This window comes from Xiphophorus couchianus, chromosome 9, assembly GCF_001444195.1.
Source record: "Xiphophorus couchianus chromosome 9, X_couchianus-1.0, whole genome shotgun sequence".
In the NCBI taxonomy this organism is placed as follows: domain Eukaryota; kingdom Metazoa; phylum Chordata; class Actinopteri; order Cyprinodontiformes; family Poeciliidae; genus Xiphophorus; species Xiphophorus couchianus.
Genome location: NC_040236.1, coordinates 239,498 through 256,807, shown reverse-complemented (window position 1 = coordinate 256,807; position 17,310 = coordinate 239,498). Strand labels below are relative to the sequence as shown.

General features: G+C 41.0%; 2 protein-coding genes across 6 annotated transcripts in view; both read right to left on the bottom strand.

The window, feature by feature from the left end:
* Positions 1 to 2,685: 2,685 nt before the first annotated feature.
* LOC114151435 (leucine-rich repeat-containing protein 24-like) lies at positions 2,686 to 15,614 on the bottom strand. Of its 4 annotated transcripts, none has more exons than XM_028028637.1 (9): positions 15,504 to 15,614; positions 11,762 to 11,811; positions 11,458 to 11,642; positions 11,274 to 11,360; positions 10,765 to 10,956; positions 8,973 to 9,141; positions 7,903 to 8,165; positions 6,654 to 7,205; positions 2,686 to 3,818 (listed from the first exon to the last, which is right to left on the bottom strand). In XM_028028637.1, exons 3-9 carry the CDS (start codon positions 11,623 to 11,625, stop codon positions 3,423 to 3,425), a joined length of 1,827 nt encoding a protein of 608 aa, XP_027884438.1. In that variant the 5' UTR covers positions 11,626 to 11,642; positions 11,762 to 11,811; positions 15,504 to 15,614; the 3' UTR covers positions 2,686 to 3,422. The 4 variants fall into 4 exon arrangements, with proteins under 4 accessions (XP_027884438.1, XP_027884440.1, XP_027884439.1 ...); XM_028028639.1 differs by having other exon boundaries at positions 2,686 to 3,815; XM_028028638.1 differs by lacking the exon at positions 15,504 to 15,614 and adding an exon at positions 15,114 to 15,497.
* Positions 15,615 to 16,082: 468 nt separating this feature from the next.
* The window catches only part of lonp1 (lon peptidase 1, mitochondrial), a 37,356-nt gene continuing 36,128 nt past the window's right edge, over positions 16,083 to 17,310 (bottom strand). For both annotated transcript variants that reach the window (XM_028028632.1, XM_028028636.1), the window contains one exon: positions 16,083 to 16,594. In XM_028028632.1, coding sequence (XP_027884433.1) covers positions 16,451 to 16,594 — 144 coding nt within the window. In that variant the 3' untranslated portion in view covers positions 16,083 to 16,450. The remainder of the gene's footprint in view (positions 16,595 to 17,310) is intronic.

Genomic DNA, 17,310 nt, shown 5'->3' with positions numbered 1-17,310 from the left:
GACCTCCTTCCCTCAGTAAGAGTATTGACAATGTGACAAGGTGTGAGGCCATTAGACTGCTGTAAACATGTAAATAATGATATTTGCATGTCACTATGAAGTGACACTTGGCACTGCTGGAATTCCAACCATAAGGTTGCGCTTTTCCTCTGTAACCTGCAGGGGACAGGCATGGCTTCTAAGAGGAGGCACCTTTTAATATTGCTCACATTGTGGCCATCAACCTCCTAAAACTCAAATGGCAGTGTGTTCCGTTTGTCACGCTAGTACAGGGATAACCAAAAATATTTTCTATACACCAATACAGTGATCTTGGTGAAATAGTGTGTTTTTTTCGTTACAGATTTTCTCATGAAACATTTTATAAGTGAGAACCCTGTAGATCTTTATAGAGGAGTGGGCCTGAATCCCTGCTGCAGAGCAAACCTGGTCAAGAAGTAAACATGTGACCTCTGTGACTGTAAACAAAGATTCCTGTACCAAGTAAGTTCTATTTTTGGGATCACTCCTTGTTTCATCCAATACAGTTTTGATTATATATAAAAGTATGATTTTTTTATTTAGATTCTACCGTGACAATCAGACATCTGTATTATTTGTGAGAAAGTTGAAGGTGTATCAAATACATATTTTCTCCACTGTACTAATCACCTGACCATCTAGAAATAAAACTTTGTGCTCTTAGTACATGTAAAGAGTGCCCCCAAGTGGTGGATAAGCAGAATGAATCAGAAAATGGGGGGACTTCCTTCTTTTTGGATCCATTTCTTGAATAAATTCTATAGCTGTGGCACAAATATTCACTGGAGACATTCTCAGATTAGTATAAAATTTAACCCAGTTTTTGTATGTCTGACTGCCTAGTTAATGACAGGATTCTACAAGGTCAGAAAGCTTCAAAATGGTGCTCCACATTGGGCCATCTTTCCTAGTTTTTTGTCAAATGGCATGCAGTATTGCTACTGCTCAACTGCTACAAGGTTGTGTGTTCAGAGATCCTACGATGCATTCCTTGGTTGTGATGGGTGTTTGTTTGCCCTGCTGCTTTACAGTATACGCTATCCTAGAGTTGTGCTTACAGATTTACAAAATAACCTCTGGCAGCCTGGCTTAGCTCTAGGTCACATTTTATCAAATGTGTAAAATATTATTTATTTAAAGTCTCAAATCTTCAAATACTACAGGGAAACCATGTTGTGATGTTGCTATGACATGAATCAGACATGTTTTGGATTAACTGATCTATAAGTACAAGACATTCATTCATCAAGTAAACTTTGGGACTCATCTTTAGACCTTTATTTACAAAGTTCTTTCATTCATGTTCTAAAGCACAAATTGCACATTTTGAACAAAGTTTTGAAATATATTTTTTGGTTTATCCAAAAATTACTTAAATCTACATGTTCTAGGGCGTGCCGTGGTGGCATAGCGGTTAGCGCGACCCGTATTTGGAGGCCTTGAGTCCTCGATGCGGCCGTCGCAGGTTCGACTCCCGGACCCGACGATATTTGCCGCATGTCTTCCCCCCTCTCCTTCCCTGTTTTCTGTCAGCCTACTATGATATAAGGGACACTAGAGCCCACAAAAGACCCCCTGGAGGGGTAACAACAACAAAAAATCTACATGTTCTAGATCAGGGGTTTCAAACTCCAGTCCTCAAGGGCCACTGTCCTGCAGTTTTTACAAAACACTGGAATGAAATGGTGTGGTGCAGCAGAGGCACATCTAAAAGTTGCAGGGCAGTGGCCCTCCGGGACAGGAGTTTGACACCTGTGTTCTAGACCATCCATTATTCAGTCTACCTTTGTTGCAGAGGCCCACACTTATTAAAATCCAACTTGTCATCCTGACTGAGCCAAGATGGACATACACACATGGACAAAATTGTTGATGCCCCTCGGTTAGTGAAAGAAAAATCCACAACGGTCACAGAAATAACTTGAATCTGACAAAGGTGATAATGAATAAAAAATCTATGAAAATAAGTGAAAGTCAGACATTGCTTTTCAAATATGTTTCAACAAAATTAAGTTAAAAAATAAACTCATGAAACAGCCCTGGACAAAAACGATGATATTGTGACCAAATGGACATGTTAAATGATGACGTGTCCACTAATTAGCATCACAGGTGTCTACATTCTTGTAAACAATGGCCTACATATAGAGCTACAGGTGATACCATATCACCAAACAACACAGTTTGGTGATATGGTGTGTATCACACTCAACATGGACCAGCAAGCAAAGGAAAGAATTGTCTGAGGAGATTAGAAAGAAAATTACAGACAAGCACGATAAAGGTAAAGGTTATAAGACCATCTCCAAGCAGCTTGATGTTCCTCTGACTACAGTTGCACATATTACTCAGAAATTTAACATCCATGGGACTATAGTCCATTGGACTGTTCTAAAGTGACCTTCTGGACCCTCTCCTGAATCCTACTGAGCATCTTTGGAAGGAGTTGAAACATGTTGTCTGGAAAAGACCTCAAACCTGAGACAACTGAAGCAGTTTGCTCATGAGAAGTGGGCCAGAATACCTGCTGAAAGGTGCAGAAGTCTCATTGACAGTTGTAGAAATCGTTTGATTGCAGTGATTTCCTTGAAAGGTTGTGCAACAAAATACTAAGTTAAGTGTACCATCATTGTTGTCCAGGCCTGTTCCATGAGTTTATTTTTGAACATAATTGTTGAAGCATGTTTGAAAAGCAGTGTCTGCCTTTCATTTATTTTCATATAATTATTTTTTATTATTCCCTTTGTCAGATTCAAGTTATTTCTGTGACCATTGTGGGTTTTCTTTCATTAAGTGAGGGGTATCAACAATTTTGTCCACATGTGTAAATGTTGGGGGAGGAAAGAATGGAAAAACCCTGTTTTTTATTGTCCGGAATTTAACATCAAGTTATAATGATAGCAGCAAGAGATGGGAATCAGATTTCAAATATTTTATCTATAACTACAAAACTCTATTTTTGTCCACTTGATCTAACTGTACATCCTTCTAGTGGTTCAACAAAGTTCCTGTACATCGATGAACATGTTATTCAACCACACAAGCTTTCCCTAGAACTTAACAGGAGAAACTTGATAGCGTGGTCAACTTTTCACCAGTTTCTTTCCACAGTAATACAGTAGTATAGGTCTTCTGCTGTCATGGATGAGGCCAGCCCCAGAGCTCCCCTCCAAAACCAGTATATAATAGCCTACCTGAGAGCTCATCATACAGTTCCATCAGAACTGTATTAAGGTTGAACTGTTTTCAGGTTGTGAGCTTTATCTTGTTCAGGATTGTTCGGGTCTGTCCTGGGTGAGTCTGGTGTTCCAGAACGCGTCAGCAGGGGGAGCCTTTATCGTTCATTGCTAAATTAAACAATGAGGTTTTTCAAAGGTACAATACTGTCTGTCTGCAGTCCTTTAGCAGTGGATCTCATAAGCTATCTGAGATTCCATAAACACCCCAGTGTGGTTGAGAAACAACCCTTCAGCCTCTGATGTGATAATAGGCTCTGCTTCTCCTCCTTCCCCTGCAATGCGTCTCATGGTTCGTATGTCAATCTCTTGCTGCTCCTGTTTGTTCTGAGGGACAGTGGGATTTGTAGTTTTGCCTGGCCCAATGGACAGGGTTTGGCTGGAGGTGTCGGATGGTGCGTGGCAGTCCAGATCAGTAGTGGAGACTGCTGGGGGAAGCACAGGCTTGGCTCTGTTCAGTACATACATTTCATGGCCTTGTTCATCACGGTACTCTTCTAGCTGGGCAAAGGTGGTGGGGCCGTCAGAGTAGTCATTCACATACAGGATGCTCTCCTCCTGCTGGTTAAAATTCACCTTGATCACTTTTGGAATACAGAAATAACGGAAAACTTGAGAGGTTCACACTTTTCAAATAGCCTGTTGTATACATTTATCAGTTTAATTTATATAAGCATGTCTGTTGAAATGTCTAAGATATTTCTACAAATATTTTTACAGCCTAAAAATCTACTTGGTAGTAACATTAATGTTCCATTTCATATTTCATCCACTATAGACAGTTAACTGTTTTAGTTACTATAGCAAAGGTTACCCTACAACTTATAAAGCAAACAAGCTGAATAACAGTTAAGAGATTTAAAAAGGAAGATTGACATATTTCAAACCTTTATTTATTGAAATATTGGTAATTATGGCTTACAGATAACAAAAACAAATTCAGTATCTCTTAAAAATGTGCCTTGTGAAATATTGGAAACTCATTGTGTCACAACCTAGTCAGCTAAGTACCTACAAGCATTTCTGACCCTTTAATTGGTTTCTCACTCTGGCTCAGTCAGCTACAACCGTGGGGAACACTGCTGGACAGCAGACAATCATGGACACCTTCACAAGGTGGTGAGGAACCTGAACCTCAATGAAGAACCTGATTGTTCTGAGTTCTATACAGTACATACCAAAAGTTTGGACACACTTTCTTATTGAATTTAATGAGAAGGTGTGTCCAAACTTTTGGTCTGTACTGTATATCCAAGCACATTATCAGAAAATTGAGAAATTGAGTGGAAGGAAGCAGCGTGGTAGAAAAAGATGCAGCAGCAACAGGAAAAACTGCAGCCTTGGGAAGATTGTCAAGTGAAATCCATTCCAGTAGAGCCACACACAGACGAATAGCCACTCCTAAACCAGCGACAAGGTCAGAGGAACTGGGCTGATGCTCAATTATCTGCTCATTGTGTTACCCTCAGCTGACAAGCTGTATGGAGATGCTGATGTCAATGTACCAAAAGTTCCTTCTTGACCTTTAACTCCACAGAAAACCTCTGGAATGTGGACAAGACCCAACAAGGAAGATGACCTAAAGGCAGCTATCAAAGCAATATAGGCTTTCATTACACCTAAGCATTGTTACAGGCTGACTGCGTCTTTGTCATTCCACATCATGAAGGTCCTGGAAAGACTCCTGTTGGCCCTCTAGAGTGGGCCAAGCACTGCTTCATGAAATGCTGCGTCAGCGTTTCATGAAGCTTCATAAATCCACTGTCATCTGGACAAAGCAGGCAGCACTATGAGGATCATCTTCTTTGATTTCTCCAGTGTATTTAACATAATTCAGTCTGAACTGTTTTGTAAGTTCAAAAGACAGCAGAGCAGTCACCAAAAGATCTATGACTAGATCTATGACTACCTGACAAACAGACCACAGTTAGTGAGACTGAAGGACTGTGTGTCTAACCAGGAGCACCAAAGGGCGCTGTACACTTCAAACTTCTCTCACCTCCAGAAATCTCCAGAAATACTCGGGTGACTCTGCAGCTGTCTGGTGTATCAGAGATGGATAAGAAGCAGAGTACAGAGATCTGGTCGACCGCTTTGTGTCATGGGGTGGAAACAATCATCCCATCTTAAATATAAACAAAACAAAGGAGATGATTGTAGATTTCAGGAGGAACAGGGTCAAAGGTAAAACCCTATTTCCATCAAGGGAGAAAAATTGGAGCTGGTTGAGGAATGTAAATACCTTGGTGTTCATTTGGACAACAGACTGGACTGGAGTGAAGTGTCTATAAGAAGGGTCAGAGCAGACTGGACATGTTGAAGAAGATAAGATCCTTCAAGGTTTGCAGCAAGATGTTGAAGATCTTCTATCAGTCTGTTGTTGAGAGCATCTTCTCTTCTGCCGTCATTTGTTGGGGAAGCAGCATCAGAACCAGGGACCTAAAAAGGCTTAACAACCTGATACAGAAGGCTGGTTCTGTTCTGGGGACCACTGTGGAACCTCTGGAGATGACAATGCAAAGAAGGATTTTCCATAAAATCAAGAAAATTATGGACAACACTGATCATCCTCTTCATGAGACTGTCTTAGATTAACGGAGTGTCTTCAGTCAGAGGCTTCTTCAAATTTGATGTATTACAAACTGCTACAGGATACCCTTCTTGTTCCCAGCCATCACCATCCACAATAACTCTTTGATGAATTTGAATTAACATGATTTACAGCAATATTTAATTTCCCTTTTGGATCAATAAAGTATTTTTGAATTTTATTATCACAGCACGTTGATGCAGTAATTCATGAGAGAAGCCTACTCAAGTATTGATGAATAGAGATGGACATACTTTTCAGAAGCCTGACATTTATCCTTTAAACATCCACTAATTTAATGTTATATTCTAATTTTCTGAGACACTGAATTTTGAGGAGTTTTTTTTACATGTAAGCCATAGTCATTAAAACAGCAAAAAATAGAAGCTTCAAATATTTTATTGTGTGTAATCCTTCCGTAAAATAACTGTTTCAATTTCTGTGACGACTAACAAGAAATATTAAACTTTAACACAATATTAAATTTTTTTGATGACATGAACTGAATTTAAATTATATTGATTTATTTGGCTGTTGCCCAGTTTATAGGAAGCATGAGGAATTAGATAATAAAGAGAGAAGAAACCAACTATCTTTAAAATAAAGACATTTTGTGATACAGTTAAATGACTTCATATTCCTGTTCTGTTGGGAAAGTTTGTTGTTCTAATTAAGAGCAGATTAGTTTTTGTTTTATTTGTTATATGTTGCTTCAAAACATCTACAAAATTAATTTACCACAGTTACAGCTGCTCAAGCAGCATGCTGTGAGCTGCTGGATACGTCACAGAATAAACAATATGCACCTTTTCAGCGCCGTCGGCGTCCTTGTCCCGCTGGTGATGTCGGCTGTAGATCATGGCTACTAGCAGCAGAGCAGTCAAAGCCAGCAGGGAGATGCCCACAGCGATGGCAGTCTGAGTGGCAGCTCCCAGAGCACTGAAGGCCATGCTGCCCAGAGCGTATAGCGGCTCCCGGCTCACATCAGAACCCAAAACCGGGCTGTGGTTCCTCAGCCGGGGCCAAGCTGGGGAATACGCTGAGGAAACCTGAGACCATGAGGCCCAAATTGAGGAAGAAGTAGATGAGTTGATAGCAAGCTGAAAAGTCACCCTGGCTACACCTCCTGCATTCCAGGCCTCGCATTCATAAAAACCTGCGTGGGCCACAGTCACATTACTGAGGAACAGCATGCCACTGCCAGTGTCAGGGTCAAAGTACTCGCCGGCGGTCTTCTGGAGGCTGACTCTGCCTACAAACGGCTCCTCTGACCCTTCCCCTCCTCCAGCACCCAGATCCTGAACCAGACCCCGAGGGGAGTCCACCACTTGACTTTGAGATGCTTTCTTCCAAGTCACCTGCCAACATGTAGAAGCTTTGAGTGCCCTTGCTGAAAAGAAATTCTCATCATAACACACGCCTTACTAGCAAAAGAAGCAACAGATGTACGATTTGTGCATTTTTTTAACCAAGAGTCTGACAATTCCAGCCCAAACAAATTATTTATATGGTTCTTTAGACTCCAGATGGCCAAATAAATAGAACTTAAAGATAACAGTTGTGTGCTTAAATATTATTTTATCAGTCAATGCAAATTAGATTTTAACTGTATGTTGTCAAATTATATCAGTGTGATATGATTAAAAGTTAATTTTAAGAAACATCAAATGCAGAGAAAGTTAGAATATTCTAACAATTTCTTTATAGGTCATCTCATCAATGCATTCTGCCACAACTGGGTCTTTGAGAACATTCCAGATCTTGATTTAGCCTGAAATAAGAATGAGACATCAGAAGTTCATTCTTTCATTCTGCTGGAGCTCTCCACCTCCAGCCTCCACCTTCAGACTGGCAGAACAAATGATTTCCAAACAGCGAGTGTGTATTAAAATCTCTTTCTAAATGTCTGAAAGTAAGTCATGCCTGTTATGAAGTTTGTAACATATTCCTTATGTTCCTACTTATTAATTAAGTTTAGATGAAAATGAATCTCTAATACACATTCCTGCTGATAAACGTATTTAAATGTTGACAAAACTGCTGTGGGATGCTTACTTGTGGCCGGGGATAGCCGGAGGCATGGCAGGACACCCTGAGGCTCTCCCCCAGATGGACTGCCAACCTTCTTGGTTCCAGCTGAACTACTGGAGGGATACACACCAGGCTGTTGAGTGGGACTTCCACAAGGCTGAGGTGGGAAAGACGTGGTGGCTCATTACAGACCAGCCGGCGTTCGGCAGAGCTGAGCAGACGCTGACCATCTTCATCAATCCACCTCCTCAGCCAGTGGAGAGCACAATCACAGCGCCAGGGGTTATCTACAACAAAGCAACACAGAGACAGAGGCAGTAGTGAACCATAAGAATTCTTAATTAGGTCTATAGTTAAAAAAATTAAAGAACTGTCTCTTCCATAAGGTAAACCAGATTGCTTTACTTTAAACTCTTGTGCTGGTATGCCATGCCAGAGTTTATGATAGACAACTCTTCTTGAACTACCAATAGTGTACTGCATAGGAAACACTGCAGACAATAAGTATTGAACATGTCAACATATTTCTCATTTAAGTATTTCTAAAAGGGCCACTGATATGAACTTCACACTAGATATCAGCAGCTACCCAAGTAATTAAGAATATTGAAGTGCAGTAGTCCAGTCTAGAATTATCTAGAATTATTAGTAAAGTCAAGAATTATCTTCCTCATAATGTCCTTGGAAGGGTTAGTCATTTTTTATTACTGCTAGACTGGACTACTGCAACTCCCTGTTTTGTGAGATTGAATAGTCTCTTGTTCAACGTCTACAGCTGGTTCAGAATTCAGCTGCCTGTCTGCTGATGAGGACAGGACGATGTGAACCTTTCACTCCAATTCTTTATTCCCTTCATTGGATCAATGTTTCTTTTTAGAATTCTTTGTCTGATCTTGTTTTAATTTTCAAATGTTTGTGGTAATGCTTTTTTTTCTGATGACAACTTCAACAAGCCTCTTGTGTGGAGAGTCTTGCTAATACCTTGTTCAGATAAGATTCTGGTCTATTTTTCTACACAAAGTATTCTCTAAGTGTGTTCGATGTTTATTTCATCCTTGCATGTCTGAAATTATGGAAACAAAATCTAGTCTCACCTGTAATCCGCAGTACCTGCAGGCTAACCAGCGGCTGCAGGGATGTAGGACCAATGGTGTGGAGGTTATTCCTGCTCAGGTCCAGCAGAGCCAGAGAAGTCAAACCAAACAGAGCCTTGTCTGCTATCATCTCTATGCTGTTCTGCTGCAAGTGGAGCTCCTGCAGACGCTGGAGATAAATGCAGACTTTAAATCAGCATCATGAGTAGAAGGTACTGCCTAAGCATAATCATTATGGAATAATTTCAGATCAATGAATTTCAGCACTTTAGTTCCTATTTGTGATCCATTATGCTTCAACAAACTAAACTATATTCCATGATGCTTTTTGCATGAACTGGTTTTGGGTGGTGTGTCATCACATACTGATGTTTCTGAACAGCTTCACCTGATCCAGAAAAACTACACAGACACATGCTCACACACTGAGGTGTGAACCTCTGCTATTTGCTCTAACACTTTCATCATTCCTTGTACACTCACCGGCCACATTATTAGATACACCTGTTCAAATGCTCATTAATGCCACTGCATTAATGCCAATCACTATTGGCAGCAACTCCATGCATTTAGGCATGTAGACGTGGCCAAGACGATCTTCTGCAGTTCAAACCGAGCTTCACAATGGAGAAGAAAGGTGATTTAAGTGACTTTGAATGAGTTATGGCTGTTGGTGCCAGACGGGCTGGTCTGAGTATGTCAGAAACTGCTGATCTACTGGGATTTTCACGCACAACCATCTCTAGGGTTTATAGCAGCAGAAGATCACACCAGGTGTCACTCCTGTGAGTTAAGAACTGGAAACTGAAACTACAATTCACACAGGTTCGCCAACATTGGACTCCAGAAGATTGAGAAAACGTTGCCTGGTTTGATGAGTCTCAATTTCTGCTGCGATGTTTGGATAGTAGGGTCAGAATTTGGTGTCAACAAGGTGAAAGCATGAATCCATCCTGCCTTGTATCAACGGTTCAGACTAGTGGTGGTGGTAAAGTGGTGTGGATTCCCCACACCACTGGCACACTTAGGGTCCATTAGTACCAATTGAGCATTGTGTCAACGCCACAGCCTACCTGAGTATTGTTGCTGACCATGTCCATCCCTTTATGACCACAGTGTACCCATCTTCTGATGGCTACTTCCAGCAGGATAGCGCGCCATGTCATAAAGCGTGAATTGTCTGAGACTGGTTTCTTGAACACGACAAAGAGTTCACTTACCTTCAATGGCCTCCATAGTCACCAGATCTCAATCCAACAGAGAAACATTGGGATGTGATGGAATGAAAGATTCACATCATGGATGTGCAGCCGACAAATCTGCAGCAACTGTGTGATGCTATCATGTCAACATGGACCAGACTCTCTGAGGAATGTTTCCAGTACCTTGTTGAATCTATACCACAATGGATTAAGGCAGTTCTGGAGGCAAAAGGAGGTCAAACCCGGTACTAGCAAGGTGTACCTAATAAAGTGGCCAGTGAGTGCCGTTTTCAATTTAGGATCTTCAATGTGGAGATTTCAAGAGCGTCACCTGCCACTTTTATAGGAAAACTGCTCTTGCTGACAAGCTATGAGCACATGTCTGTTAAAGACTGCCTGCAGGCTCTCCTCATGGACACAGTTTAGATAAAACTGTCAGTTTCTCACTGATTGTCTTAATAGAGTGCATACGTACAACTTCTCAGATCTAATCTCTTCGGTTTCATATCTTTGTTCACCGTCTGAGAAATACAGGATGTGCAAATTTATTCACTAAAATGTAGCTTCATGAAACCTTCAGTGTGTTCTACCTGTAAACCCTGGAAGGTATAGTCCAGCAGGCGTGTGATGTCATTTCCTGACAGGTACAGTATGCGGAGCTGTTCAAGCCCCTGAAGCATGTTCGGTGTGAGCAAGTGGATCCGGTTTCCGTTCAGGGCGAGCTCCAACAGCTGGCTCTGGTCCCTAAAAGAGCCAGGCTCCACACCTGAAATGGTGTTGTTCTGCAGGAGGGACAGAAGAGGAAAATAAACTAAAATATATTTGTATACATATTTTATATTTTCAAATCAGGCCCATGTGTTAACTGATTCTACCCATTGATTAGCATACTGGAGCATGTGCAGATTTATACCACTAATCTGATCTAAACCTGATATCCCAAGATTGAATTCCAAGTTTGCATGTTTCCCTGTGCATGCACTGGTTCTCTCGTTACCCCAGCTTACTCCAAAAAACATGACTGCTGAAACCTGATAATATCCCAGTGTCTAACCTTTAAGCAAGAATGTCAGCGGAGATAAGTTTGTCAGCTTGTTACCTGCAGATACAGATAATGAAGGTGCTTCAGCAGCGTTAGGTCCACTCGGCGAATCTGACTGATCACATTGTCCTGGAGGAAGATGGTCTGAGAACAGAAACGGAGAATAATAAAACATGATGGTGAATGTGTTTCCACTACTACTAATAAACAGCAACCTGTGGCAAGTGGAGAAGGGAACTACCTGAGTGGAAGGAGGAATGAGTCTGGGGATGTCCCTCAGGTCGGTGGAGCCACACTCCACAGTGAGGCTGTAGCAGCGGCAGCCGGCAGGACAGGGAGGAGACACACCCAGAGACGGGCGTGGGGACGGGAGCAGGAGGGACAAGAGAAGCACAAACCCCACAGCCATAACATTGAGAGGCAGGACTGAGGAAGAGCGCAGAGCAGAGCATTCATCAGCCTCATCACATAAGGACTTTGTTGCTTTATCTCATTTATTATTTGGAACACGTTTCCATCATTACATAAACACAAGTTTCACCTACTATTTTAGTTGAGGTGTTGCTGAGCACTGATCACTGATGAGGGAAATATTCTGCACATAAAACCAAAAGACTACAATCATAAAAAAGGCAAGTTAAAAACTAAACACTATCACTGCTATATTTAGATTTAAGAGAGAAAGTTTCAGCCTGGTGCTGTGGGGCAATTGTACATCATCTCCAAGTGTGCGTTAACACAGTCCATGGAAGAGAAAAATCAGCAATGAGCTCAGAGAACCAAATGTATTCCCTCTTGTTTTGGTCTGGCTAGCAGGCCGTTTCTATCTATTTCCATTTATGGTCCATCACTCTACAGGGAGAACAATTATTCCCAACAACAAAAGATCTCAAACAGCTGCCAGTAGGACCAATTTAAGGTCAGAATGTGAATCTCAGAGAAATGACCCAGGAGCTCAGTTAGCAGGTCAAATGTTAAAGTTTTTGACACAACAAATGCAACTTGTTTGGCAGGGTTGAAGGAGAAACAGAATAAGAACAAAGAACATGTTGCATCAGACTGAACCAAAACTCCTCTGACACAACATGCTTCAGACAGATGAGACCAAACTAGAGATGTCAGGCCATGAAGCACACAGCCAGGATTAGGGTGCATACCAGCTGACAAGCACAATGGTGAAACTCGGTGGTGCAACTTTAAGAGTTGTGCATAAATTTATCTTTGTAAAACTATTAATGAACTCATGCAATATTGTGAAGAATAGTGAGCCAAAGATTAATACCACTGCAATAATCTGACAGATTATTGACTTGTCTGCCTTACTACAGTAAGGCAGACAAGTCCGGCTGAGAGTCATAGCTGCTGACAGTGGTTCCACCAGTATTGCCGACTGAAACTACAACATCATCAATCATCAGACAACATGAAGTGAATCTCCATTGTTATGCTTATGATACTCTGTTTTATTTATTCATAAATCATGATGAATCCAGTCAGACAGGTAAAATTATAAGCATATTTTTTAGACATAAAAATCCAGATGACTAAATGTTCTGCCGTTAGAATGTTTAGACGTTGTTTTTGTTTGGACCAGAACTTCTGAAAAAGAATATAGTTCCATCATACATCAGAGTTCGGATTGGTCAATATGTTCCTAACACTGGACATGTCGAAGAACATAAGATCCTTCAAGGTTTGAAGCAAGATGCTGTAGATCTTCTATCAATCTGTTGTTGAGAACCTCTTCTCTTTTGCTGTCATCTGTTGGGGCAGCAGCATCAGAACCAGAGGTGGGGACTCGAGTGACATGACTTGGACTCGAGTCAGACTCGAGTCGTTAAAATCACGACTTGAGACTTGACTTGAAAAAATTCTCAAAGACTCGGACTTGACTTTGACTTTCATGCCATTGACTTGGGACTTGACTCGACTTGAAGCTGTTTACTTGAAAAGACTTGATATTTTTTACTCAAAGTCTTAAAATTTAAAACACATTATTTATAAAGTGGCATCATTAATTAATGTCACTCATTCCGTATCAATATGCGCAGACCGTCACTATGGTTTTCCTCTCTCGTTATGTATGTATGTGTACGTAGCTGCAGCACAACCAATCAAATTAACAGGATTTGGACGTTTAATAAAACGCGGCACAGCTACAGAGCTCAGGGAACGAAATACGAAATAACCGCTGGAATATGCTTCCGCGAGTAATTTCTTTTGGCTACGTAGGTTATGAACTTTCGACTAAAAAACGAACTGCAACTTGTAAAACATGCAAGAAGAGAATATCGGATGGAGATGCCACGACGTCCAACTTTGTCCGGCATTTGAAGCTTCACAAAGATCGGTAGGTGGCACTTTTCTTTTGCTGTAAGATAGTTGACTTTAGCTAACTTCGTGTTAGCATGTGTACTCCGGGTTAAATTGGTGATTATTTACCATAAATCCGGTCCTTCAAATGCCTCCACAAATAATGTGCACCGTGTTAGCTCAGGAAGCCGGTGGATAGTGAGCGGGGCTCCGGAACAGAAAGCAGATTCTGGACCTGAACACAGGGAACAGAGTCTCTCTGTCCCATCATGATGATGAGCCGGGTCTAGTATCATCTAAGGATGGTTGGTGTATTTGAAGACATCTACGTTGGGAAATTATATTGACAATATATTGTTTTGACAGGTTAGAGAAAAGAGGAAAACAACTGCTGTTACGGTTCTTTGTATTGTGCTGTGGAAATGTCAGCATTTTCGTCTTTTTTATTGAATATCAAGTTTAACAGAACTGGGCAATAAAGTGGTCCAATTTAAAAATGTTTTTTATACTTTGTGTTCAGCTACACATGTTCTATCATTTGAGATAAATACATATTTTAAAACGAACAAATAGTCTATTATTTGAATTTTATGTATAATTGCAAATTATAAAAAAAATAAAAAAAATAAAAACGACTCAAAATGACTTGAAATTAAAGGTTCCTGACTTGAGACTTGACTCAACTTTTGCCTGTCTTTACTTGAGACTTGACTCGGACTTGAGGACAGAGACTTGAGACTTACTTGAGACTTGCAACACAGTGACTTGGTCACACCTTTGATCAGAACTAAAAAGGCTCAACAGCCTGATAAAGAAAGCTCGTTCTGTTCTGGGGACAATTGTGGAACCTCTGGAGATGGTGACGCAAAGAAGAATTCTTCAAGAAAATTGTGCACAACACTGACCGTCCTCTTCATGAGACTGTCTTGGGAAGGCAGAGTATCTTCAGTCAGAGGCTTCTTCAGATTCAGTGCAGTACAAACTGCTGCATAAGGACTTTCCTGCCCAGGTCTTTCCTGGGATGAATAGAGTATTTTTGAATTGAACTGAATGAGTTTCCAATATTTCCCATTTTCACAATATTAAAATTTTCCAAGTCACTGAATTTTAGGTTTTTATTATCTTTAGGCCATAATCAACATGACAAAAAAAAAAAAAAGCTTGAAATGTATCACTATTTGGAACAAATCTATGTGAATTTCACTTTCTGAAATGAAAATATGAAGAAAAAAACCCGAACTTTTTTTTTTTTACATTTTCATCTTTTGAATTATACTCGTATTAGTCTCCTAGGAAACTACTGACAGAACGAGACACTGACTATTTTCTTTGGATCTGTTGGAAGTGGAAATACTGCTGTTGACCAATACCTCTAATATAGCTATAAAGTGATGAATGTTAATATAAGGTGGCACAAAGCCTAAAGTGTTTTTCACTCGGAACCATAATGAGTGCAGCACCAGCATGCGCATAGATCCAACACTGCAGCAGAACCAGACCTATCATGTCCCGGCTGCTGCAGCTCACAGCGGCGGACCTGGAAGAGAGAGAAACGGATTCTGCACAGCGACCCGTTGGATTTACCTGATCAGGCCCGACAGGACTTTGGTGGCGTCGCCTCGGTGCGCCGCCTGTCTCCAGGCAGAGCAGCAGCTGAACGACTGTAGGGACACGGTATGGAGCGGCAGGCGGCAACGGAGCAGCCACCGAGGCTGGTGTGTGAAAGGGGGAAGGAACGGGGAAACGGACGGAACCGACTCATACGGTTCTGGTAAATCCCATTATCCGGCTGGCTATCCAGCCCGTCTTCCAGCGCATCCTCCCATCTAGTAGGAGCAGGCTGCTGCTGCCCCTCCCCCACTCCACTCAGCATCACACCTCCTACACCAGCAGATGCTCTTCATCTCGTTTATTTCTAAGCAGGTGTGGATAACAAAGCTAGTACCTAATAAACCCTTGCTACAGATTACTTACGTTTGCACATTTCCATCAGGTGAAGTAAAAACCAGAGTAAGTAAATCTAGGTCTATTTTGTCCTCTAAAGCAGACATGCTCTTCCTTCTATCGGCTGTCGGTCTAACCAGAGGAAAACGTAACCTCAGTTGATGTAGAGAACTGTTTCAATATCCTTGAGCTTGAGAGCGTCGCTTTGTTTGTCGAGGAAATCTGCATAGATCCTGGAAACACTTGAGAAATGTATGGAGGACTAATTGCCCATAGCGCATCAGTTTTCTAGTTTATTTTTGTCATATGATCCATGAACCACAATCACAAGACATACCATCCAGCTTCTGTTTAACCATTCATTTCATTTTGATATAAAAGCTGCAAGTAAATAAAGTGTTTGACTGGATAAGTTGACATAAAAGAGGGTGGGGCTGGTCACACATGGTTGATTCTTTTACCAATTTCACATTTGATTAAATGTAATGTTCGTTGCTTGTTTCACAATTTATGATTGGTTTTTATAATGTAAAACACTGAACTACCTTATTGCTGAAATGTGCTACACAAATAAACTTAAAATCTGAACACAATTAAATCATTTTAGTATTTGTTTTTTCTTACACTTTATTTAAATATGATCATGTCTGATATTACATTAAACGATGTCTGAAAGTGTCCATCCAGAGGTGTAGATAAAGAGGCTGCATGGCAGCAGACCTGTTCGTCAGTGATCACTGCACTGTCCCAGCTCATCTTTGATCCTGGCTGTTTCCAATCCCATCATCCTGATCAAATATCACAGCTCCTCCTCTTAGTCATGATGCATGCTTGTGATCATAAAGTCATTTGATCTTTGGGATGGTCCTAGAACATGTCTCCACAGCTGGACTAAAGGTAAGAAACCAAGAGATATCACAATCTTATACCAGAACAATGAGCAGTTTTACACGTTGAAATGCTCTCCCATCTTAGTTCTATGGGAAGACTATGGGGTAGATCTGGCTGTAGTGGTCCACAAAATGAACCTCCAGTCCTTCTCTGATGTAGTCTGGCAGGTCGGAGAAGTCCTTCCTGTTCTCAGCTGGAATAACCATGCAGGTTACACCAGCACGGCGGGCCTGGCAGGGAAACATGCAGTCAGCGCTGATGGAAACAACATTACTGCAAATACATTTCATGGTATTATGCCTAGACATGAGAAATGGTAATAAGTAGGGGTGCACCAATTTATTGGCACCGATTTCCTTAATTTTGGGAGATATGTGATTGGCCAATAGTTGCATGTGAAGCCGATCTTACCCACTGATCTTATCTACCAAAAGAAAGGTCTAAAATCACTCACTGTGCTCTTCTGCTCTCCCATGAGAGTTTGACTGACAGACCAGCCCAGCAGGTCTTGTCTGCACATTTGTAATTAATAGTCGCCCCACAGTTACCAACTCATCTCAGACAGATATAATCCTCAGACTTTCTTGCTATATTTAGCAACATTTCAGGAAAAAAAATGATTTCAGCCAAAATATGAATTGGCAGGTCAGGCTTTTTAAAGATCAGTAATCGGTGATCAGCCAGAAAACAGCAATCGATGTACCCACTTGACAATATAATAATTAGAACATATCTGCCAAAGTGTGAGTGTCAATTGGAACACAGCATTCTGATGCTCAAAATCAGCAATAATGCTAAGATTACGGTAGCTTAAATGCTTTCTTGATCAAATGGGGCATCACCAGCATGTTGACTTATATTGACATACTCCATTCAGTAAGATGAATGTGGATAATAAAAAATGAGCTAAAAGGCTCATTTTAGCAGTAAGGTTTAGTATGAGACC

What these genes read in the sequence shown, in the direction of transcription:
- LOC114151435 (XM_028028637.1), bottom strand. Translation starts at nt 11,625, where the DNA reads ATGGCTGTGGGGTTTGTGCTTCTCTTGTCCCTCCTGCTCCCGTCCCCA. An exon ending in TCATTCCTCCTTCCACTCAG is followed by an intron (nt 11,361 to 11,457) that starts GTAGTTCCCTTC and finishes TTCTGTTCTCAG; the next exon opens with ACCATCTTCCTCCAGGACAA. An exon ending in ACGCCGACGGCGCTGAAAAG is followed by an intron (nt 3,819 to 6,653) that starts GTGCATATTGTT and finishes AATTTTAACCAG; the next exon opens with CAGGAGGAGAGCATCCTGTA.